General features: G+C 34.3%; 2 protein-coding genes across 4 annotated transcripts; one reads left to right on the forward strand and one right to left on the reverse strand.

The window, feature by feature from the left end:
• Nucleotides 1–4,966: 4,966 nt before the first annotated feature.
• On the reverse strand, nt 4,967–7,284 carry LOC128558324 (uncharacterized). Its single transcript, XM_053547252.1, has 2 exons — nt 7,278–7,284; nt 4,967–5,754 (listed from the first exon to the last, which is right to left on the reverse strand). Exons 1-2 carry the CDS (start codon nt 7,282–7,284, stop codon nt 5,144–5,146), a joined length of 618 nt encoding a protein of 205 aa, XP_053403227.1. The 3' UTR covers nt 4,967–5,143.
• Nucleotides 7,285–7,998: 714 nt separating this feature from the next.
• On the forward strand, nt 7,999–25,490 carry LOC123554032 (zinc finger protein 626-like). 3 transcript variants are annotated; one of them, XM_045343876.2, is made up of 5 exons: nt 7,999–8,117; nt 12,545–12,683; nt 19,653–20,177; nt 21,956–22,195; nt 24,065–25,490. In XM_045343876.2, exons 2-5 carry the CDS (start codon nt 12,578–12,580, stop codon nt 24,886–24,888), a joined length of 1,695 nt encoding a protein of 564 aa, XP_045199811.2. In that variant the 5' UTR covers nt 7,999–8,117; nt 12,545–12,577; the 3' UTR covers nt 24,889–25,490. The 3 variants fall into 3 exon arrangements, with proteins under 3 accessions (XP_045199811.2, XP_045199812.2, XP_045199814.2); XM_045343877.2 differs by lacking the exon at nt 7,999–8,117 and adding an exon at nt 11,119–11,289; XM_045343879.2 differs by lacking the exon at nt 7,999–8,117 and adding an exon at nt 18,452–18,580.
• The last annotated feature ends 1,189 nt before the right edge of the window (nt 25,491–26,679 follow it).

Genomic DNA, 26,679 nt, shown 5'->3' on the forward strand with positions numbered 1-26,679 from the left:
TAAATCCCGTTTAAATACCGTTATGTACGGTACGCAGATAAACAAACGAGAGAATGGATAAAATGTCTGGGGGTTTTTAACAACAACCTACTGTGAATGCGGTCTAAGAATTGAGAATTTATAGAATGGGTCAAGTCTCTCGGCTAAGATTTTCAGGCTGGGGCTAGACTGAATGATTACAGACAGACTAGTCCAACTAATCGTACGCTAGTCGCTCTATTGTGATAATTAGTCAAAAGCTCTCCTCCACGACGTAGAGGCAGACATACGGTAAATATCAGTCTGTGAAATCGGTCTGCCTTGCAGTCGAAAAATTGAAACTACAGGCAGACGTAATACCACTGACGTATACCTCTAGGAAGGAAAGAATTTAAATGATTATAGGACTTTTGGTCTGAAACTGAATGGTTTCCATTAGTCTTATCACTAGCTCAAATTACATGATAATTAGCTGAGGGTCAGACTCCCTGCATGTTGTCCCTAAAGAGAGCAAAAAAAAAACAAAAAAAAAACACACACATACGCACGCACGCACGCACGCACACACACACACCCACACACACACACCCACATAATGGTCTGCTAATGTGCCTAATAAACAACTGTTACAGCTAGCTACAACTGTAACATTAGGGTTTAATGTTTTATGAAGATTTTAATTTTCGGCTTTTGATATTGGATATAATACTATATATATGACGAGTTTGCAAGACAATGCAGTATGTCAAGATTGCTTGTACTTTAAGCAGTATGTATAACCAGGGCCGGATCCAGAAATTTTTTTACAAGGGGGCACTAGTCTTGAACGAAGAGGGCACCGCCGAGGCGCATAGCAAGGTACTGGAGGGGGTGCCTTCGCCCATGTTAGGGATTCAGGGGTCTCCCCCTGGATTTTTTTAAATACATGTGCATTTATTGGTAGGTGTACTCCTCTCATATTAGGGGGGTCATGGGGTCTCCCCCTGGAAATTTTTGAAATACAGGCATGAAATGGTGGCCCCTGGTGCATTTTTAGGTCTAAATTTTGGGGTATTGTAGGGGTACGTTACTCCCCTCTTGATTTGGTGGTCAGGGGGCTCTCCCCATGGAAAATTCTGAAATACAGGTATGAAATGGTGGCCTCTGGTACGTTTCTGGGTCTAAATTTTGAGAAAAAAATATTCCTTTGCCAAAATAGTAGGGTGAATCTTTGACGAGTATAGGTCACTTCTCAGCCAACTTGGGGGGGAGGGGCACGGGCCCCCTCAGCCCGGCCCTTGATCCTGGCCTGATGACAGTGTAAAATTTATACAACTGCTGCAAATGTATATTATCACAAAGTAGTAGGTGCATTCGGGATTATATTTTATTTCTAAGGATGTATGATCAAATTTGTTCTATAGTTAAGAATATATCCATATTCTTTGAGCTTACAGAACATTAGTTACTTAGACAAATAAGAGCAGAAAAAAGCACAGGTCACTGCACTCATTTTTATTCTAAAAAAAAGCAAATGTACCTTTATTTTCCAATAATGTATGAAAATCCATAGTAAACAGAATACACACAATTCATGATAATTTTACAAGGCAATTGAGATAAGCTTGACAGGTCATACGTTTGTTTCATTGAGCCCAGGGGCCGTATTCATGACGCATCTTAAGTATAAGTATAAGAAATCGATTATTTTCTTAAGTATTACTTAGGTAAGAAATTTATTTTACTTAAGTATATTTGTTATTCATAAAACAACTTAATAAGTAATTCTTGGCTTTTATTGTGGACGAAAACATTAAAAAACAACATTAATTTCAGACAGATACAACATGCACAATTATGTTTAAAGTGCTTTTATCTGAAAAACAACACTTTAATCGTACTCACGACACCATTTTGTTTTCTGACTTAAGTCATTTCTTACGTATCTTAAGTTTCAGTTGTTTTATGAATAGGACTTAAGTTTTTTACTTAGACTTAAGCTGAAATCACCACAAACTTAAGTAAAATCTTCAACTTAAGTCAAAACTTATACTTAAGAAGCTTTACGAATACATCCCAGAACTATAATGTATCATGTTTATCTTCATATACTGATAATGCAGACATGCTGAGTAACGCCAACAGTCGTATGAACAGACATTGTTTATATAAATGATTTACTGAAAAGGTAGAAAACTTTTAAAGAGCGTAAAAATGTCATATTATATTAATACTTAACCACAGCAGAACCGCACTACACACCTCATAATTATTGTTCTAGATATTCACTATATTAAAACAGTATAGTATAAAAATTCACATTTGTCAGGAAACCCGCCCGCTTAGCTGAAGGGAGAGGGCAGATCTATGGATCGCGGGGTCGTGAGTTCGAGCTCTGGGCGAGGCGTATGTTCTCCGTGACGATTTGATAAAGGACATCGTGTCTGAAATCATTCGTCCTCCACCTCTGTTTTATGTGGGGAAGTTGGCAGTTACTTGCGGAGAACAGGTTTGTACTGGTACAGAATTCAGGAACACTGGTTTGGTTAACTGCCCGCCGTTACATAACTGAAATACCGTTGAAAAACGGCGTTTAACCCCAAACAAATAAACAAACAAACAAACAAACAATCACATTTGTCAGGATTAAAGTCGATGAAGCAATCATGTTCACATATCTCTAGTGATTTCAGGTCCTTTTGTAATGTTTGGGCATCATGTGTGGATAGGTAGACAACAATATAGTTTACAAATAATATACTTTACCTTGGGCCTTGATGCTTACCAGGACGGGTAAAGTGTCTGATTTTTATCTTTAATAATAACATGTTGGTAACGCGGTCTTAGAAATGAGTAGAACCAGTTTGTGACCCCCTTACCTTACATCTAGCTTCTGTAGTTTAAGCACAAGTTTGTGATGATCATCCTTATCGAAAGCTTTACTGAAATCCATGACAATTAAAAGCCCAACTTTTACTACCCTGGCAGTAATATTTGTAGGAGGAGCCTATCAAATAACAAGGCTGTCTGTCAGCTAAAAATAGCTTACTTTCAATGATTCACTAGCAAATGAAAACAATGGGCAATTGAAGAAGAAATGTGAACTTACATATTCTTCATAACACTCATTTGTCTCTTCAGATATTGCTAACATGCCCATTACTTGAGATAATCTAGCAATCAATATAGAAATATTAAACTCTAAAAATCTGGGATGTAGAAAAATACACACACATCAGCAAGTGTTGTTTTTATAAGGTCTTAAAATAATAAGTTGTTTGATATGTTTTTTCAGAGTATGTTTGTAGTTTCTCTACATTTTGATTTAAACAAATTTTGTAAGTGGCGATATTTGAAAAATATGAAATTTTATCGCGGATCAGCAAACATGGGGAATATATGAGGAAGATAGAAGGTAATAAGAGATGAAAGGGGGTTAATTCCTAGCTTTTTCGTAATAAGAACTATTTTGTAAGAATGGAATTTTGTAAGTGGCAAAATTGGAAAAGAGGCAATTTTATATAAAACAGAGGGAATATACGGGGAAGACAGGGGGTTGTAAGAGGTGAAAAGAGGGTAGTCCCTGGCGTTTTAACAGTCAGAATTGTTCTGTTAGTCTTGGAATGTAATTGATCGATCAAACAAGGGGCATATTAAAACAGAGCGATTCAATGGGGCCCATGTCTCCATCATATGTATAAATAGACTCTAAATGCTAAGTATAGAATTGGATACCGATTTAGATTCATGAAGGATGGGCTTTTACGCTACTCGTCATTATTTTTCAATTTTAATGTCCATTGTAAGTAATACTTACAATATGCGGGCTTCTTGCGAGCTGGACAGAAAATGACACATAAAAGTTGTGAAAAAAACCTGTTCCAGTCAGTAATTTTAAGTATACTGTACTTAATGCTACGTCCAGTACAACCTGTCCGGTATCTGCCATATCTCTGTTGTCTGACCTTATTCAAGACTGTCATGGCTCTTCCGGGTGAAATTTACTAGCATGGATTCACAACTGCGTTTTGACCAGAAGCCATATACATGAATGTCAGACGGTTTGACCCCTTGACATTTTGACCCCTTAAATTTTTTTACCAAAGATGACACCTTGACCCCTTAGTGACACTTTGACCCCTATTTTCAGTGACACTTTGACCCCTACATTTTTTTATTTGACACTTTGACCCCTTACATTTTTTTGTGGCTAGGGGTATATTTTTCTGCAGTTTAATTTGTTAATGTGCATGCAAGTCATTGATAAAAGCTGTAAATGGACAAGTTCTAGGCTATGAGTAGGTTACAAAGTATGGTTTTAAATTATGAGTGTTGGTTTACTCGTGTTGGTATTATTAACAATGATGTTTCACAAACGTTTGCAGGTATCTAAGCAATTATTTAGATGAAATTACTAATCCTGTTAGTAATTAGATATAAATAAATTCATTTATTAATTGAAATAAAAAATAACTCTCTGTTCGAAACTTCTCATTTACTGGTATTCTACTTTATTTTTATAAATAAATACAAGTAACGCTAAACTATGTACATGGAACAGAAAACATAAATATAAAACATTATACAAAAGACAGAATACTGTAAAACATACAAATCAAACAAAAGACAACAAAGACACAAATAAGAAAAATACATCACTTAAAACATAAAATACATTGAATAAATACACTTTGTACACTATTTACATGAAATAGACAACATAAATATATAAACATTATACAAAAGACAGAATACTGTAAAACATACAAATCAAACAAAAGACAACAAAGACACAAATAAGAAAAATACATCACTTAAAACATAAAATACATTGAATAAATACACTTTGTACACTATTTACATGAAAGAGACAACATAAATATATAAACATTATACAAAAGACAGAATACTGTAAAACATACAAATCAAACAAAAGACAACAAAGACACAAATGAGAAAAATACATCTAAATACACTTTGTACACTATTTACATGAAATAAACAACACAACATAAATATATAAACATTATACAAAAGACAGAAGACTGTAAAACATACAAATCAAACAGAAGACAACAAAGACACAAATAAGAAAAATACATCACATAAAATATAATACACTTTGTACACTATTTACTTGATACTGGTCAGTCACTGGCACTGTTTTTTCAATTTAATTGAGGATTTACATACGGCCATAGATCTCACCAACCTGTGCAAGAAAGTCTTCGCACACAATGTCATGGTCATCGTATTTGTCCCAAAGATCGCCAATACGACTGTCCATTGACACATACACTTGGCGGCGGTTCCTTATCACTGCCTGTTGAGACACAAGAGCAACAGTGATTGAAACCAACTTTCCTTCCTGATGAAGAAGTGGAACTAGCACGTAGAATGGCAGCGTGCTGCGTCCAGCTTTCTGGTTGAGGTGCCGGTGCCAACCCTCACAGTCGTTGTTTGTGCGTACAGGCTGCTTGTAGACACTCCACTCATCGACCGTCCACACACTTGAGCACAACCACTGGTCCCAGACGTATTGGAAAAGATCCCGCACTGGCTGCGAGCTGGTCATGGCCCGGTCCCTCAGACGTTGGAACGCTCTCTCGATGTCCCGACCTGGTAGAAAAGGAAGAGCAAGTAGCTTGCTTATCAGCTGGTGAACGGTTGTCCTGTCCTGGTAAGTTTTGGCGAGACCATGCTCCTTCACATGACGAATGATGGACTGAGCCCAGTGGAAAGCACACCCATGTAGAGATGTACCTGGGAAGACCTCCCGAAGAGCCTGCCACAAACCTAAAATTGATCAGATAAACCGATTCGTTGGTGGTACTGTCGGCGACTGGTTCAGCAGAAAAGTCTGCAGAAGTACCCATACTCAGACTCAGGTTGAAGGCCCCCGGTGGAGTGGCGTCGCTGCTATTCTGCTTACATAGGTGACAAGTAAACGCTAGCTCCTGACCAAGTCGATTTGCTCTGCGGTACTGAACTCTGGAGATTTCTGTAACAATCAAAGAACTGAAATATGTTTGTTTGCAACTTGCTAGTTTAATTTAACCTTAACAAAACTCGTATATTATTTCTAATATATTTGATATGTGAATATAAATTAATTAATTCTTTTATAATTTTTAGACAAAACAGTAAAAAGATTCGTATATAATTATAATAATTATAATAATATGATATTATAATAATAATATGATAATAATAACACTTAATATTTCAGTCATGTAGATCGGTACCATGTTATGCATAGATTTGTGATATTTTACCCTGTTCTTAATTTAAGCCATTTTAGATCATTAAAAAGTTCTAATGTAGGTGACTTTATCGGTCTGTTAAGTATAATCTTGGCCGCTCTTTTTTGTATTACTTGCACTTTATTTATGTAACATTTTGTATCTTTTCCCCAAATAGTACAACAATAATCGAGAATGGGAAGGATATATGCATTATAGTACATCAATAATAGGGTAACATTTTTAAAATTGCACTCGTGCTGTATCAAAGAAGTTGTATCGATATAAAAATGTGTGTAAGGTTATTGAATTATTATGGTTAATTTAATCACATTACTGTTTTGCTCACATTTTCTATAAAGTTAATTCACTATCTTCAAACTTTTACATATATTCAACTAAGATAAAAAACATTTTGATTTTAAGGAATTTTCATTAAATATTAGCCTGATATCCTTAAAACTAATTGCATGTTGTGAAGGTGAGACCCCATTAGGTAACACTTAAAGGACACAGGTTTATTGTATTGTACCTAGATTAGAGTAATTAGGGGCACACTTCAGTTTATAGTGCAGTGTAATCCAATTATCACACCACAGTAAATTTTTAATCCAATCACCACCCTATTGATGGAGTTCAAGTATGCCTTTAAAGAATAAATTAAATGATAGATAAATTTCATAATCTGTTTAAAGAATAATTGTAATTGAAGTTATTTTTGAATATTTTTATATTTGAAATTAGATTAATATTGAAATATCATTTTTTTTTTTGAAAATACATTGAAAAAATTGATAAACGTGAAACAAAATGCTATTATAACAAGTGTTAGACTTTAATTGCTCAAATCTTATTAGTGAATTTTACACTCCACAAAATATATATTCATTTATATTAATCAATCAACAAACACATCCTTGATATTCTATCTATTCTGACTGCAATAACTACAATACTATTATACTTAGTAAATCTTATAAAATAATTTTTGCATAATTTATCATTGACATTTTTAATGCAACATGTATAATATTTATAGCATAGTGGAAAATAATTGCATTCATTCCAAAATCTTACCAAACATAGCCAGATATGTTTAATTCCGATAAACAGTTCAAATGAATAAGTCAGATTCAATTTATTATGAGTAAACAGAACATTAATTAGACAATGCAGTCCAGATATACAAATGAATTTACAAAATACAATATCAATTTGACTCAGTTAGATATTAATATAACAATGTATTAGGGGTCAAAGTGTCACTATGAAAAAATTGAAAATAGGGGTCAAAGTGTCAAGGGGTCAAGGTGTCATCTTATTTTATTAGGGGTCAAAATGTCAAGGGGTCAAAACGTCTTGCTACCATATACATATGTTGATAAGAGCACAGAATGTTATGTTTATCATGGCTAGACTTTAGAATCTGTCCGTAGCTATTCTCGTTATTTGGGCATTCTTTTATTTATCGATATGGTAGCATGGATATATTTTCCTCGCCAGGTTTAGAAAATGCGGGGGGTGTGGGGGGCAGCAGCCCCCCAATTATGAAATATACAAACTAAAAAAGCCTTACCTTTATTTAAACCATACAGTTACTGGATATTGCAAATTATGCAGATTTTACCTACGGACAGATTCTAAAAGTGCTCCGTTTATCATAAAAGCACATATCATTAGATACCAAAATATGTTTCATTAATTTTCATGCAATAATGACTCTCTCGAATTCTTAAAATGGGTCCTTGTTATTAATTTTTTTTTTGGTTTTTTTTTTTTTTTGGTTTTTTTTTTTAAAAAGAGAGCCTGCACAGTGTAACATGTATAGGGAATAGTTATCTGACCGAAAGAAATAACGGGTGGGGACGGAATATATCAACTTCGTTGAAAACAACAACAACAAAGCGGAAACAGAAGGTGAAATAGAATTTAGCGATTGTATGCTTTAGTCTATGAAATCAAAGCATTATTGTAAATACAAGTACATAAGAATTTTCTATTGCAAACGTACATCAATGTGATATTGAACACATTTGACGTAATATAATTGCTGAATTATTTGTGATTTCGGATAGGCCCGGTACCGGACAAAATGTAGAAGGAAGTGTCTAGGGGTACGGATCCGTACCTCTAGAATCTGATTCTAGAGGTATGGTAGTGTTTCCTGCAGGCCTTTTTAACATGGCGCAGCGCCATGCCCCGTTTGAAGTGCCGCCAAGCTGCCCTTCAAACCGCCCGTTTGCGCCACGTGCCCTTTTATTCTATGAAGCTTGTATATTTATCTTGACAAGTGCCCTTTCAAAACCAGTCTGGAAAGCCAATGTCCGCGGGCCATATTCCGTGTATTGTACCGTCAATTAGCAGCTGTGATCAACAGGTCGACACGTGGGTGCATCAACCGTGAATGACCCTGATTAAGAACTGACAGGATTATTCAATCAATTACTGTTTTATGATAGTTTAATTGGGAACAGTAGACGAAAATTTGTTTGTTTTTAGCACTTCGACGGTGAAGCAACATGTAGCCTTTTTACGGAAGATATGATTGAAACGGTCAATTAAACGATAATTATTTTATAAGGTTGTAATCATTAAAAATGTAGATTGATTATCGCACATTTTCGATGCGCTAATTAGGCCTTTAAAAATAAAATATTGAAGGTTTGCCGATCGCCGACCAACCCATGAAAATTGACCAGACTCGAAATATTTTATATCGATTTTTCTACAAGATTTATTTTATTCCTTTACGGATATCATTTATAAAAATAATAAGATAAACGTTTAAGCTTTAGAATGATACCAAATTCATTAAAATCGACCGATGTCTTGATTTGTAATATTACGAAGCACATTCATGACGCGCCGATGCAGAAGTCGTCGCCATCTTGAAAATTTGAAAACGTACATCGGTATGAAAATAACCGATAACTTAGCGATTAAGTTATAAAAACTGATCTAGATTTAAATGAATATACTAAAAATGCAAGGCCCTAGTTTTGTTTTCGTTAATAATTTGCCAAAATGATTTTATAAGGCCGAAATTTAAGATGAAAGTGCACAGCCGCATGCGTCAGGCAAGCCTAAATTTTGAGTTATTACTCGCATTGAACCATTGGTATTCACATTTATGTTTATATTACTGAATAATGTGTGATTAGACGAAAAAAAAAACCAGACTCATAGTCAGTCACTGTATGTATCGCAAAAACATCCGAGCAACGGGGGAGTGATAAAAATAGTGGCAGACGATCTAATCTAGCAAATTTCACAGCATGTATTTTTTACGTCGCATTCTACTTTCGTTTTCGCATGCCCAAAACACTAGCAAAATATAACTTTCCGACTCGACCTGTCGTCTAAATCTTACTGGCAAGGAAGAACAATGGGTTTAATCAGCAATATAGGTACAAAGTCATTGATTACATGTAGATTTGACGAACTTCTCTTAACGTAAATCAGTGGTGAAATGATATGATTGACAAAATGAAGTTGCGCACTGATAGTTGTTCAATAGGAGAGATCGTGTTTGTATACAAATTCTATTTTTAGAACTGATAAGACAATGATCGGGTGGGCAGAAAACAGAATTCGTACCTTTAGACAAGCCTGTTAGGGGTTTTCTAGGGGTACGGACCTCCGCTTTTCTAGAGATTAACGGTCTTTTACATCTCAAATTTTGTTGAAAATGAAATAACAAATAACATTTCAACAGAATTCACCTTAAACTTGGATCTAAATGGTTTACAGATAACAACATTCATCTGATTTGTTACATTTTCTTTCGGAACGTAAATAACCGAGGAACACCAAATAAATCACGAGGATTTGAACGGCGAAAAAAAAAATATAAAGATTAAACAAAATAATGTTAAATATGTTGGGGGAAAACTATTTTTAATTGATAATTAACCCTTAGTGTATCTATGTTTTTCACACAATTGGAAGCTGTTACGAGATACATGGGACGTTTTCACAAACAGTTTCTTTTACTTAATGTCGCTTAATTGATTATTAAACAATCAGTTCCGTGCCAATTATCATTATACCTTGTCAGTCAGGGGTGTAACTGTTTCAAGTTATTGCAGTTTATAACCCATTTGAGTTATTGCTTATATTTTCATAACTTGTTTCAGTTATCATAAAATATTACAAAGCCCTCATGTGCCAATTCCTCATTTTGAATGTGTCTAATGTAATTATTTCCCTGAATCCTTGAACTCTCATCTTTCCAGCTATGCAGTAAATTTTTTTACGCATGGCTGATAAAGTTTTACGCAAAATGTTTAAAGCCATAAAATTCTTAGCATCCCATTATGCTTATCAGGTCATGATCAGACTAAAAGAGAATTTGATTAACCACAGATTGCTACTTATCTCACTGTATAGGTCACTTTGTGAGAACAGCAAAAAGACTTTTTTTGAATAACTTACCGGAGTTAGCTCACATTTTATAACTAATACAGGTTATAAAATGCATGAAAAAGTAACTGAAATAGGTTACATAACTTAAAACAGTTACACCCCTGACTGCTTGTTAAATAACAAAATAAATTGGTGCATATTATTATGCCTAATTTATTTATTTATTTATTTGCTGATCGAATTTCAAATAGAATTCATTTAAGGGATAGATTCATTCATTAATCTAGCTGTTATCAACAGTTTATTTGACAACAAACTAATCAGCACGGAACAGTGTATTCATTTGGAGTTCCTCGGTTATTTAGGTTTTGAAAGAGAAGGTAAACAATCGGGTGAACGCTGGTATCTGTAAACCAATTAGATCCAAGTTTTAAGTGAAGACTGGTTAAGACTTACTTGTTATTTCATTTTCAACACAATTTAAGATATAAATAACCCTAAATCTCTAGAAAAAGGAGGTCTGTATCCCTAGAAAACCCCTAACAGGCTTGTCTAGAGGTACGGACCCGTACCTCTAGAATCAGATTCTAGAGGTACGGATCCGTACCCCTAGACACTTCTAATGTAGAAATAGGCTAGGTCAGCAGCGTTTTCACTTGCAATTTTGAGTTGCAGGTCAGAGACCACCAATTCAAAAAAGTACAGGGAACTTACTGGGAATGAGGTAAGTGGATACCTGGGAATTAAGATAGCGTCTGTGCGTTCTGATTGGTCAGTAGCTTAAGATACTTCAGCGAACCCGGTTTAGATGCTGGATTTGGACAGGAGCAACTCTGAAGCTGCATCTAGGAAAAAACAAAATATGATAAAGCGGCATTTAGAATTTTGGAAGCCAGGACTAATTGGTCAGTGATGTCAACACATTCGATGTAAACAAACCCAAGAAGTGATTTATTTTTTTCAAAATTGATACTTTTTACTGCATTTACAGTATTTTATTGTACATTTTGACAAAATTTGCTACATTTAAATTTTTATGTGTATTGAAAGAAAATTTTATCAACCGAATTTCTCCCGCCATGCCAGCGATGTAAACGGGATCATCTCATTCACACGAAAATTGCTTCAATAAAGTATCACTATTCATATGTGTTTCGTCGGATATTTTGGTAGAACTAAGATAGTTCTTGAGAAACATGTACTTAGATATACATGTTTCGATTTATGGAAGGCTGTACATGCCATAATTGTAAAATGTAAGTCTATGGGTTATCATTTGGTGGTCTCTAATTTGCAGTCCTAGTACTCCCAAAAGTAAAAAAGTTGAAGTCCTAACTAGACTGACGGAACTCTTTCGAATCAGAGAATTAATCAAGGTATGACCACATGAACACCATTTTAAAATTACACGAAGATTCAGATCTCTTTTTCTAAAATGTTCTATATTTCTGCCAAGTAATTAGTACATGAGAAAACAATCGAAGTTACTTCAAACACTTTATAAACTATTGGTTTGCAACCAGAGATTGTCACCTGTGCAAACATGCCGACAGCGACAATCACATATAATTGCGTAGATCATGCACATCATCATGCCTTTGGCTCAGGATGTAGTGCAGACGAGTAATACTGTCTATACGCGCTATCAATGACAATCAGCTGACTCCGCCCACTAATATTGCTCTCTGGAATTTACCAAGTGCCAAACATTGTGTATTTGCAGGTGTTTGTAAACAATTAATTATGGAGTGTAAATAAGCTTGCGTCCCACTCTTCATAAAACAGGCGTATTCCAGGACCAATTATGGTTGATAAAAATCTGTTTTCATATGATACCAAATCAAGCCATAATGAAAATTACACAGTGTTGTAATAAATAAATAAGAACTGGCTGAGGTGTGTAGACTGGGGTACATGTATGTAAGTACAGCGTTTCTCTTTTATCTGTTTATACTTTTACATTTTACTTACATTTTCAGTTTCAAAACGTGTTGTGAAGGGAGAATGTAGCAATGGGTGAAGTGAGCCAGTACCATGTTACAATGTTGATATCTACCAATCAAGAGGATGCCATAAGGTTGTTGTTCAAACAGAAAAACTGGACATGTTTGCTAAATGGTAAATGTGAAAAGCCTACTTTATTCTTCTGTATAAAGACTTCTTCCAAATAAACATGCTTTCCGATATTTTCCAACAAAGAACAAACAGAAAAACTTTAAATGAATTTTAAAGACTCACCACGACCCAGTGACCTACCTTTTCCTCCCACATGAACTTCGTTCAAATCATTCTGATAATACTGGAACAATACAGCTATTCTACATGATGATAGGTGGACAATTTAGGCCCTCCCTGAATTAATGTATTTTCACAACTTCATCTGCAAACTTATTCAGTCATTCTCTTTTCAGTATAGATTTATAAACATAGAATAATTACTATCTTACACTGTAGAAACAAAGTGTGGTCTAAACTCACCTTAATACAGGCCTTTTTTTATGCTGATTTTAGGGCCGAAATTCGGCCCTATTCCCCAATCTAAAAAGTATATTTTTTTCCCCACCTTGGCCAAAAATTCCCCATGCAAAAAAAATGAAATTAGTTTTGATTTTCAGTCCTGATTTTAACAACTTTTCAGCAAATATATTCCTCCAAACAATGATTTCGCGGCGTACCCTTCCCCAAATTTACAAAAAAAGGGCTGTAATACATCAACTACTGTGCATACTAAGTACATTAATTTAATAATATATTTAGACATTGTCTTGGCCTTCTATATGCCACTGTCAGTTTGTAACTAGATGCTTGTTATTTCTCATTTTACTACTGTTTGCAGATCAAATTGCCCTTTCGTCTTTTCTTAAATCGATAAACTTGTACCTTTACAGCGATGCTGGAGCTATTTTTGGATCTCGTCAGATACAGGTAACTCCGCCTTTCCGATACGAGTAAAAATTACTGAATGAACTTGTTTACATAGGCTGCCTGACGGAGAAGGTGTTTAACTGGATTGTAACAGTGGTACTAGAACTAATCTTCATTTAAAATTTAAATGAATCTTGCCACAATGCAAACTACATTTAGGTAGCGTGGATATGAAAAAAAGACACCCTCTTGTACATTACAGGCCTTTTTCTGCCTAAATTTCAGTACCTTTTGCTGCATACTTTTGAATAATGTACCTCGTGTTTAGTTTTTTAACAATAATTATAAAAGGTGACTGACTCGAGTTGTTGGATTCGCTCATCGTTGATTGAAGGGCATAAATTTGATTCCCGGAACCGACCATGCTTCCTTAATTGAAAAAAAGTAGGCAATTTCTTACGGAATATGTGAGTCTTAGTCTAACTAATTTGACGCGATCCTAGGAAACAGTTACGAGTAGTTTTCTCCACTCGAAAGAAATTGTCATCGCCAGATTTGGGTTTAAATGCTGATATTGTTGCGAATATAAGATAAATTCAACTAAAACTTACATGTATCAAAAGGTAGTCCAAATAATTTTACTCAAGAGTTGAATATCGTTATATTTTTTGACTGGTTGATATCCCCTTTTAAGGTAGACAACGTAATATATCAAAATGTAAAATCGGTCTACCCGAGGTCTCATTATATAGACTAATCAAAAGTGGGATTCAGTTCCTCATTAATTTATGTAAAAGTTAACATAATTCCCCTTAACACGATTAACGTAACATATAATGTGCAAGCGGTAAAACCAATAACTTTACATGACGGTGTACTGTTATTCATCCTCAAATATTTTGGTCCTTTTAGAGTGACCGTCACAAATACATGTATAGAACAAACTAAACATCGAATTATTTTGACTTATGTGAGTCTATAAAAGCTTATCAACTGCCTGTATGTAAATAACTGAAATAGTATTTAAACAACTTCAAATAAATAGGCCTAGTAGATAAATTCACATACAAGTAGAAGCTAAACCCCACCAAAAAATAAAATAAAAAACTAAATCTATAATCATGGAGCTGGATTTGCGATAGTTAAGCTACGGAAGACTCTGCAGAGGTTTGAATATCAAATAAATCAGTTTTATGGATATGACAATTAGATCTACAAGTGTTGCGTAACTGGAAGGTTCAATGATATTTTTCTATAAAACCTTATATACCTTGCATGGATGGAAATTCGTCGATAATAATTGTCATAACAAACAAAAAACGCTGTTTTCATTTGAACCTAGTTGAAATACCCAGCATTCTACTTTTAAAACATATCCATTATCACCTTATTGCACTTTACAATGTATGCAAGTATAGAGTCAGAGCGCGCGCTTTGTGTGACATAAAGATAAAGAAAAAAAGTTTTACAACAAGGTGAATGAATAATTTCTTGCGGATGAGGCGGGGTTAACTTTTTGGGATTACTCCAAAAATAGCTTCAGCTTCACAGTTTTTGTGACGTAAATGTACAACTCTATCGATCTGAAAAATGTTGAAGGGGCAATTTGATCTGTAAACAATAGTAATGCAAAGCATGTATAATTACCATCGAGGAAATACAAAAGAATACAGTTATTTTATTCAATTTGTGTATATTATTTCTTAAACAGATTATTCAGTATTGCCGTAATGATAATATGTCACCTCAAATATTGATAATATACTTGGCACAAAAAAAATGTGGATAACAATAACAGGTTTTAATCATATACCTACAAATTTTCTGTCCGAAATACAGCTTGTATTTCATTTACAAATTCAAAACTCTGTATTCAACTGCCATCAGATATGGAAAAAGTATTCAATGCTGGGACTACCTGCTTTAACGGTGACTTCAAATATGATATAAGAAATAATGTAACGATGAAGTCTTGAAATTCCCTGGATCAAAAAGTTCGTTCTTTCAAACAAATTTTCAGTTGTTTTTTTAGCTCACCTGTCACATAGTGAAAAGGTGAGCTTTTGTGATAGCCCATTGTCCGTCCGTCATCGTCTGTCCACAATTTTTTGTGAACACGATAGAGACCACATTTTGCAACAAATTTTAATTAAACTTGCACACAGCTTGTATTGGCATGTCTTGGTTCCTTTCGAAAACTGGCCAGATCCCGTCATGGGTTCCAGAGTTATACCCCCTTAAAGGGCCAAAACTTGCAAATTTGGCTTGTGAACACTATAGAGACCACATTTTGCAATCGATTTTAATCAATCTTGCACACAACTTGTATTGGCATAATATCTCGGTTCCTTTTGAAAACTGGCCAGATCCCATCATGGGTTCCAGAGTTTATAATGGCCCCTTAAAGGGCCAAAATTTGTTATTTTGGCCTTTGCAGCCATGTAGAAACTTCATTTATGGTTTGATTTGATACAAACTTACAAAATATCTTTAACAACAATAGATCTTGGATTCCCTGATGAATCCGTCAGATCCAATCATAGGTTCCAGAGTTTCAGTCCCTGATTGACCCCAGAAAGAGCCAAAATTTGTTAATGTTTACCATGTGAACACGATAGAAGTGACATTTTACATTCGATTTTAACCACACTTACACACAGCTTAAGTCACAATAAGATCTCGGTTTTTTTCGAAAACTGGCTAGATTCCGTCATGGGTTCTAGAGTTACTGGCCCTGAAAGGGACAAAATTTTCTATTTTGGCTCTTTCAGCCATATAGAGGTTTCATTTATGCTTTGATTTGACACAAACTTGCACAGAATGTTTATCTTGATGCTCTCTAGGCCAAGTTAGAAAATGGGTCATGTCGTGTCAATAACTAGGTCACCTGGTCAAATCAAAGAAAAATCTTGTTAGAGGCCACATTTATGACCATATCTTCATGAAACTTGGTCAGAATGTTTATCTTGATGATTCCTATGCCAGATTCACAACTGGGTCATATGGGGTCAAAAACTAGGTCATCCGGTCAAATCAAAGGAAAAGCTTGTTAACACTACTGAGACCATATTTATTACCCTATCTTCACGAAACTTGGTAAGAATGTTTATCTTGATGATTCCTTGGCCAAGTTTGAAACTGGGTTATGTGGGGTCAAAAACTAGGTCACCACTTAAATCAAAGGAAAAGCTCATTAACACTGTAGAGGCCAAATTTATGACCCTATCTTCATGAAGGTCAGAATGTTAATCTTGATGATTTCAAGGCCAAGTTTAACAGATGAGCGATATAGGGTCATCATGACCTTCTTGTTTTGTCTAAAGTTGTAGTCAATTTTGACTGATATAACACTAGAAATAGGTATAAGTTAGATAATTCATAAAAGTGTGTTACCGGCTGGTATCATCATGCGCGGGGGAATCTCAGGGAACGTAATTTGGGTAGCAAACGAGCCTCTACTAGGTCGTTTGCTATCAAATACGTTCCTTGAGATTCTCCAAGCATGATGATACTCGCGTTAACACCGCGTAATGTATTGCTCTAAACTGATTTATTGCATGATTAAAAACAGTAAACTGAACACATTTTTTAAAATCTTAAATTTAAAATATTTAAAAATATTTCCCTCTTGAGCTCCTTAGAAACATTTCATGGTAACCCCAACTACATATAAAAGCCAAGATGGCTGGCAGGTTTTTTTATAATTATGCATGCTTCACATCAGAGATCCTTTTTCAAATTTTAAATAAACAACTGAAAAAAGTTATAAAAAGTGCATAATAGCATTGAAAATTCTTTATCAATTGGTGTAATTGTTTTTCAAAACAAAAAAGTTGTGAAATAGAGTTCAAAAATGATTTTAACTAACTGCTAAAATTTGAAATTTGCCGGGAGTGGGGGGGGGGGGGGTTGAGGCGCACGAGGTCATAAAACTGGAGAAATAGGGACATGTAAACAAACCCACGAGCTAATTTTATCAACAAACGTTTCATGTATGTCGTGAAATAACACTAGACGTATTGTAAAGCTTTGCAGAAGAATTTGAATTTTATAAACTGAATGAATATCATAGTCATTTTTGCCAGTTACTATTTTTATGTTATTTAAAAAATCAAGTTTAAATCAGGATGTAGAGAACTAAACTACAGAAATACAGTAATAAATTATTTCAAATAGCTTATCATTTTCAATACCTTATCACAGCAACACTTGCTAATTTGTGTGTATTGTTCTACACCCCAGACAGAGAAAACTGTGAGCGATACCTGTGTGCAACGGAATTTAGAGCACGGCTAACCGTGGCGATACCAGAATTTAGAAAACACAAAACTTCAAAGGAAAATGCCACAGTCATGCAATAAGTACCATTATATGTATAGTAAAATGGTCACTAAAATAGTACCTTGATCTGCAATGGTACATTTGGTTCACGCAGATTTTGCCAGGCCAGATCCCAACTTGGTGCAAGTGCCCCATGGGATCCAAGCCTGGCAAAATCCACTTGAGCCAAATACAACAGTGCAGATCAAAGTACGGTTACAGGTATAATAACCCTGTAATGATAATTTAGTTATCCAGTTTTTGTGCTAAGCTGAACATCAGTATATCAAAAAGCTGTTCTTAGATAAATTATGGCAGTTGTAGAAAAAAAAAATCTTATTTATTTTATGGAATCTCAGTAGTAGGGTTGGGTAAAGCAACTAGCATTCAGACTGAGAAATATCATGATATTTTGCTCTATACTTCAAGTATCACCATATTTCTCACATCTTAAACTACCGGTACATACAATTCTTTACTTTAACAGCTGAGGACTATATTTCTCAATTACTTGATGTAAGTAGCAAAATATAGATCCTGCTGAAGACTGTGTTGACAATGTTTGAACAAAATGACATAAACTTGGCAAAATATATTTTTCAGCAACAGACACAATTAATATTGTTCATTCAAGAACTTCTTGAACATGTTGAAGTAAAGTTGGAAAATATTTATGTCTAAATTTTGGTATATGCAAACAGATATATCCAAAATATGTGGTACATGTGTTATGGTACATACTGATAGTAACCCACCATGGTAAAACTGGTACACTGGTGAATACTGCTTATCACTTCTCAACAGGATAAAAGGTTTCTTAAAGCAAACAGGTATAGCATAATTAAGAATGAAGTTTTAGTAGTGAGCAATGTTCAAGTTCTTTACTTATTTGCTGTTTTAGCTTGACTATTAGAAGAATAAGAAAGGCTATTGTACTCGTCACTGTCTTAGTTGCCATTGCTTTCACCTTAAAGTTTCATGACAAGTTTTTCAATTTCTATAATTTTATATCTTCTAAACTCCTTCCCCAATAATGATCAGACTTCACATAAGGGGTGGTCTTGGTAGGAGCAGTTCCCTTTATGTTTAGGGTCAGGTATGCAAAAGGTGATAGTACCTGTGATCAGATATTGTAATAGTGTTGGTTAAAGTTTTATGGCAAGCAACTCAATTTCATACATTCAGATTGACTACACGAAGTATATGGAGAGCTATTCTTGTCCCAACGTCAATGTCACAGCTTGGTTGTGATGCATTTTCACATTATCTTGGTTTTTACTTGACGTATTTGGTTCAGACTTAAAAAAAGAATTGTTCCTCATCATCACTCACATTATATGACACAAGGCCCACAACTCTGGCAACAAATTTCATGAAGTATGCCCCTTTTCCTATTTCAGGTTAAAATGTTGATGCATTTTCACTTTATGTCTGTTATTACTTGATGAATTTTCTTCAGACTTAAAATAATTGTTAATTTGTTACTCATCATCACCCACAACTTAGGATACAAGGCCCAACTCTTGCAGCAATATTTCATCTTTATTCAGAATTTCTGGTTAAAGTTTTGATGCACTTTAACTTTATCTCTATTATTACCCGGATTAAATAAAATTCAGTTATTTACTCACATTGTTTGGTCGTGTGTTCCACATTCTTCCTTTTTTATGGTTTAAATTGAATTGAATCAAAATTGAAACAGCTGTTTCACTTCATCTCCCACATCATTTGAGACACCATTTTTACATGAATTGTGTCTCCTTTTTACTTAGATTTCAAGCACTTTCAATCTATCTCTGTAATTTCTTTTAGAATGGCTTTGATTTGAATTTGAAATAGTTGTCATATATCATCACTCACATCATATTGATAGTATTGTAACAAAGGTATTATTTCTTTCAGTTTTGACAGAGGAAACTGTTACAGACATAATCCAAAGTGGGTTCACAGATATATTTCCAGAGGCATCAGAACTAGAGGGCGAGGCAATGGATGGATCCATCAGAGAGAATGGTCCTGAAATTGTAGATGGAGAAACAGAGGACAACCTCACAGAAGAACCCCATAGTGAATCAATGAAACTGAAAAGAAAAAGTTGTTCTGATGAGGATTATACTGATGATGAAAATGATGGTAATGGTGATATGAATGATGAGAATGACACATCTGTAGAGAACCTGAATGAAACGCCATCATTGGTCAACATCAATGATGAAACCATAAATAGCACAAGAGGTTCTAGCTCAAAAAAGTTAAAACCAGATAAGAAAGAGAAAAGTTTTAAAAATGTTAAGCGAAGAGTTAAATGTCCTCTGTGTGATTTAGAACTGGCAACAAAATCTATCTTGAAGAGACATTGTCTGAGACGTCATCCTGATGAATGGTTTGAATTCAAATGTGCAGATTGTCCCAGTATGTTTAAAACAAGTAAGTCAAAATTTAGTTTCCAGTCCATTTTATTAGCTCACTTGGCTCACAATGACAAGGTGATGTGTGACATATGAGAGTCACATAGCTCCAATGTTGATGTCACACTAAGACGTAAAGGGTTTTATATTATTTTTTGTGTTGTGTAAATCATATCCATTTTCTGCTGTCTGCCCTTAAGCCAGTAGGGGACCTGTATTGCTTGCACTTTATCAGTACAACTATGACACAGATAGGAAAAATGAATTTTATGTTTAAATACTTGTTGATAACAGTGAATTCTTTCATGTTAGATTGTCATCCTGCTGGCTTATGGAAGGTTGGTGGTTCTAACCAGCTGCATGCTGGTGCCTTGAAAATACTTGGAGGGACAATGGGGGTCTTCCTCCACTGTGAAAAACTGGAAATTCACCATCTGACTTGGTGTTGGTGTGTTGTTAAAAGATAAAATGTAAGGGTAGATTTCCAGGAAGCACAGAGCACCCCAAACACAGCCGAACCATGTATCGCAAAGTAGGCCCACAACAAAAAGAAGCTGTAATGGAAAAATATTAAAACCAACAAAAACTAACAAAATGTCGATCTGAACTTATTTTACACTTCAAAACATTTTTTAAAGTCATAATTATAGTATGCTTATAAAAATTTGACAACTACATGCACTTCACATATTTCAAAGTAATCCAGTTAAGTTTTGGATTACATATTTTTGAATGACTTGATAGGTAAAACTACAAACAAGGGCAGCTTCACAAAAAATAAATGTAAAATTTCCAAAACAGCTTATACAGTATACATAAAATTTATCAAGTCAAGAGTTTCATGTTGAATTTAGACTTAAATGGTATACAGTCTAACCTGTATTGGCAGTCAACTTTATATAGCATGTCCATGCTTAGAAAGGCCACCTTCTAGTCTGCCTAAACTATATAATGACCCTTTATATAACATGACCCAGTTAAACACAGTCTGCAGCCAGTAGAAAGTCGGCAAAATGTACTATAATCGTCACTAAATGTCTTTTGTTGTACTAAAAAGCTAAGATGCATGAATTTGTTCTACTGTGCAGATGTAAACAAACTCGCAGGTAATGTAGTTGTCTAAAGTTGTGGTTTAATAATTTAATTTGTTTGTCTGAATAAATCTGTTGTTAGTGATATGCATTTTTCACTCAAAACAGTCGTTAAAAGTTGCCATAGCAAAATCAGTGTAATATATCTGTTATAATAGGATGTCAGATTAAACCTTAAAGTTACTATCACCATTTACGAGACAGAATCTACAAAATGAGGGCAATACTGCAATAACTCCTATTAAATAAAGAAGGAGTTACAACAGTATTGCGCTCAACCCGCGAAATTTAATGTACTCTTGAAAAAAAGAGAAGTGGAAACTAATGTTTTGGAAAGAGGAACTGCTCCCATCAGTGTTGTTTTTATCTAGATTGTAATTTAAGATTAACTTTTAAGAAACCTTTTCTGTGTAACATACATAATACCAGCACTTATACTTTATTATAAACAATATTCCTGATGTACATAATTAGCATGATTAAGTCTTAAAACAATGTTTTTGTCCTACATTGAAAAACTTGGATATAGTGGTCACCTGTCTATATTGTTCATTTTCAGTCGTTCCCTCCAATGACAACCATATTTTCTTATTAAAGGTACTATGTCCATGTTTTCAAATTCTATTTCATTGAAGTGTCCCTGCAACCCCTGAGGCCATGAAAAATGCCAGTTTCATTGTAGTTGTAATTGCCCTTCTGTTTTCAGAGGAAGAGTTATGGAAGCATAGAGATGATGTGAAACATGAACCACCAAAGAAAACCCCGAAACAGTTTGAGAAGGATAACCACACGCCAGAGGAGCTACGAGAGATGGGACATATTGAGTGTAATGCATGTGGAAAGTTCTTCCATAATGACCGCATGTTAAGAAAGCATTTGTACCATTCTCATAGGGATATGATGCCGGTTCCCATATGTGCTGTGTGTGATACAGAGTTTAAAACACGTAAGAATTTTATGAGTATTTGTTAAAAATGTGTTCAGCTGCAGAATGGCATTTGATAAAACTATTGTTCTCAGGGTGATTCAGGTGAGCTATTTATGTAGATGGATTGTCATGCATCCAGGGTCCTTTTTCAACATTTTTACTTGATTTCATCAAACTTGTTTTCTCTTGGACATTGCTCAAGTATGTTGAATTGATTCCATATTTTCAACTTGATCTTATCAAGGTTTCTCAGAGTGTTTGTCTGTATAAAGGCTAGGTTAGGTTTCAGACTGGGTTGTATGAAGACTAGGTCCAGTTTATTATGATTGAATTTTAATTACATTGTTGTACAGGTTTTAGGGGCCACTAGAGCTAAAATAAGAAATACCTTTCATTGACTTTTTTTTATGGACCACTTGATGGATCTTCTTCAAACTTAAATTGGTCTGTAAAATTATTGTAAGGTTTCCTTTTGAATTTGTATAATTATATGGGGTCTCTTTTAAAAATTAAAAAAAAAACAAAAAACGTTTAAACAACTCATGAACTGCAAGATGGATCTTCATCAAACTTGGTATGTAGAATCATTGTAAGGTCCTCGCTCAAATTTGTTCAAATGAGGGCACTGGGCACTTGACCTGTTTTATGCTTTTGTATGCAAAACATAGATATAAATCATGATTCAGTGTGTCATTATGTTTATTCAAGATTAAATAGTCAAGGTCAGGTGTGGGACTTAAGACTACCATGACCCTCTTGTGTTTTTGTCTCTCTTTTTCTTGTGTGTGTGTGTTCTTTTTTTTTCAGTATTGACTTTTTAGCATGATTGTACAGATGTATAGCTACTTGCTAGATTTTGCTTTAAGACAATGCGCAGAAGCAGTGTCAAAACCACATTGGCTAATGGCCATTTTTCAAATATCCTTTGATATTGAATGGAGGATTTTTTAATTGTTAATTGCTGGTTTTAGTCATGTACTTTTAGTGGTTCAAAGCTTAAAAATAGTTAAAAATTATAATGGTGAATGGTTGAGTAAAATTAAATTTGCCATGTCCAGTTGAGAACTTTAGTTTAGATTGAGATATTGAGCTGAAATTTGTCCTGTTGAAAACTTATGGTCAGACCAAGCTAGGGAGTACATGTATTTAAGGGTCATATGTCAATGACACTCATTCAAAAGGTAGAAAAAACTGGTTGATCGGTATCGCATGTGAAAGTTGCCATATGACTTATTATTGTATCGGTGCAATGTTTAAACTTACAAAAACAAAAATCCATTATAACATTATGGTGTGTGTGGCCTTTCATAAAGCAAAGCATTTGTATATCTCCAACAACTTTCCTAGTTCCACCAAAATATCAGATATAAAACGAACACATAGTAATACTTTAAGATATTTTTGTGTGATTTACATCATTGGCATGGCAAGAGAAATCCGTTTGATAAATCTATTTTCAATACACATGAAATGTAGCAAATTTTATCAAAATGTAAAATAAAATACTTCGAATGCAGTAAAAAATTGCAAGCTTGAAAAACATATCCACTTCTTGGGTTTGTTGACATGACTGATAAACACTCAGTGTTAATCAATTTAATTAAGGTAGGAAAATGTCAAAGACTTTGTTACTGAAAACTATTAATATAATATCAGTCCAGAGTTAAGGTATTATATTTCACACAGTAACTCAAATTTGGATAGTGAATGAAACCTGGCCTAGATACCAGTACTTTTTAGGAAGGCCAAAGTAGAGTATTCATATAGGGTCAGTGAGGTCAAGGGTCAATAGTTGGAGAAGGAATTTCAGGCATATTTTGCATATTTTCAGGGCAGATGTTCCTTAACTATAAAACAGTTGTATTCATAAGTTCATCTTTGTTACAGGTCAAGAACTTTGGAAGCACAAGAAAGATACCAACCACAATGACTGTGTGTCTCTGTTAAAAAATTATCAGTGTGATGCGTGTGGGAAAATACTGAAGGGAGGCTACTATTCTTTTCTTCACCATCAAAAACTAGCATGTGGAAAGGAAGAGAAAGAACTGGAAGAATTGAAAGTACATCCCTGTGACATTTGCGGGTCTACTTTTAAAACAAAACACCAAATTCAATGTCATAAAAATGCAGTTCATCTCAAAGCACCAGAAGTCTGTGATATTTGTGGAAAGGTGTACAAAAACCAACTTGCTTTAAGAGTCCATAAGAAAAGACATGATGAGAACAATAAGAAATATGCTTGTGACGATTGCGGACGATCTTTCTTTAATAACACACTTCTCAAACAGCATATTCGCACACACACAAAAGAAAAACCGTTCAAATGTCCTATGTGTAACTATTCCAGTGCATGTAAAGAAAATATTGGAAAGCATACCCTTTCCGTACATAAAGTAAAGGCGAAAGCAATAGACTTAAGGAAAAAGAATGATGCACCCACAGTAATTAATACGGGTTATATAAAAGACAATAGGCAGAATGTTAATGTACCAAATGAATTCAATAAAACTACAGCTCCTATTGAACAACCATTTCATGCCCAGCTGGTAGATAGAAATGATGAAGGAGAAACGTCTGTGATGTTGACTGCCAGTGAATCCTCAACTAGAAGTTACATTGAACTGATGAACTGTGATATAAACCCACATACTTACACAAATATAGACCCAACTCAATATCAATACCCATGGGAAAACCCTGCTAGAAGATGATGTGCAAATGCAGACAATTTTGATTTTATTAAAGTACACATTTGATGAAGTATTTCATACCTGAATAAATGTAAAATTAACTTTCTAATGGCATTCACCTCTCTAATAAAATCTCTTTATTTCACAATGATTGAGGACTTACAGTTACAGGATTTATATGTATTATATCACGTCTATTCAGAATGTCTTTCTTTTTTGTGGCATTTATTGGCGATACCTTTCTTTGATACCAATGATGAGACAATACAATATGTGTATTAACATAGTTTCAATGTGACATCTTCAAGGTCTGTGCCACAGTTCCACAGTTTGTTAGTTGTGATTTCTTGTCTTGTTCATATATTTGTTATGTTTCTATACTATTTACAATTGTTATCATTCAAGTTACAGTATCTCATACATAATTATATTCAAGGTCATATATAGTCAATTTCAGGTAAGCGGCTTTATTGTATGAAATGTATAGTTAGAATAATAATGATTTTTATAAGTGAGATTTTATATATAATTTATTGTAGCATTTATTATCATTTGCATTGAAAACTGCATTTATATTGATTAATCTAGACTTGTAGAATTACATTATAGATAATAACCCTGAACCTGTGTTGTTGTTGAATCACTTTTGTTCATACAGTTGTAGATTTATAATACATAAAAAAGAAAAATATATTATTAAAGTGTTTAAAAAATTGCAATTAAAATATTCTTAATTGCTCTAACTCTGCATGGGTCATTTTTTTTTGAGTCGACTAAAGGCTGAAAGCCTTTTGACGAGTCCTTGCTATCCAACGATTCTCTAAATGGACCAATAACACAGTGAAGGATGTAGTTCCATTAGATTTCTCAAACTTCAAACAGTTCACTGCTGAATGAAGTTAAGTTGTGTCAATTCCTTTGCTATGACCAATATACGATGTAATCTGTCATATTATGACTTGTAATTGTGCAATTCTCGAATGTAACTCATTAAGCATAAATGTGCATTTTAAGATTGCGCAGGCTTACAAAGCTTGGTAACATCAGCGAAAGACAAAAAATAGTTCAGCAGGGCTCCAGATAAGATGCGTATTAGCATAAATTACGTATAGAAATAATGCAAATACGCATGTCTAATAATTTCTAAGCGTATAAAAACGTATATAAATTACAGAAACGCACACAATGCTTTTTAAAAAAATCTGAATCGTCTGGATGCGTTAGGTAACATAGCCGATCAGGCTTAATTCTCCCACATTGAACGTAAACACGCATCGTATGATTTCTATAAACTTTGCGTGGGTTGAATTTTGCAGTCAGTAAACGGATAAATTATCGGAAGAAGAAGCTCTTACTGGTTTGTTTAGTTACTATTGATATTAAAAATGATTTTAATTCTTATTTTTCGAGAAATAAACAAATCGGCGAAACATTAAATTGTATTTTCTTGTAGTTTTTGAAATCGAAAGTAGATCGTCTATGTTTGGCGAAACGAAACAACTTTTTTATGAAAAGATTTAAATAAGAGGTAATTTAACCGTAAACTTCAATGTCAGATACTGCCAATTGCTGCTAAATGTCTTCGTATCATCACAATTTGTAAAATATATTGTTCAAACTGGAGAAAAGTGTAATCGTATCCGGATATAATATTTTGGGTAAATATCGAGCTGTGTTATGAAATTTTAAGAAAAAAACTAAAAACAAACTGAAACTGGTAGACTATACTGTCAGTACATCAATCATTAGCCGACTCAGGCCATTCAGGCCTTTGATTTACAATTATGTCTGCTGAACACAGAACTACTTTTA

Source organism: Mercenaria mercenaria, chromosome 7, assembly GCF_021730395.1.
Source record: "Mercenaria mercenaria strain notata chromosome 7, MADL_Memer_1, whole genome shotgun sequence".
Lineage (NCBI taxonomy): Eukaryota > Metazoa > Mollusca > Bivalvia > Venerida > Veneridae > Mercenaria > Mercenaria mercenaria.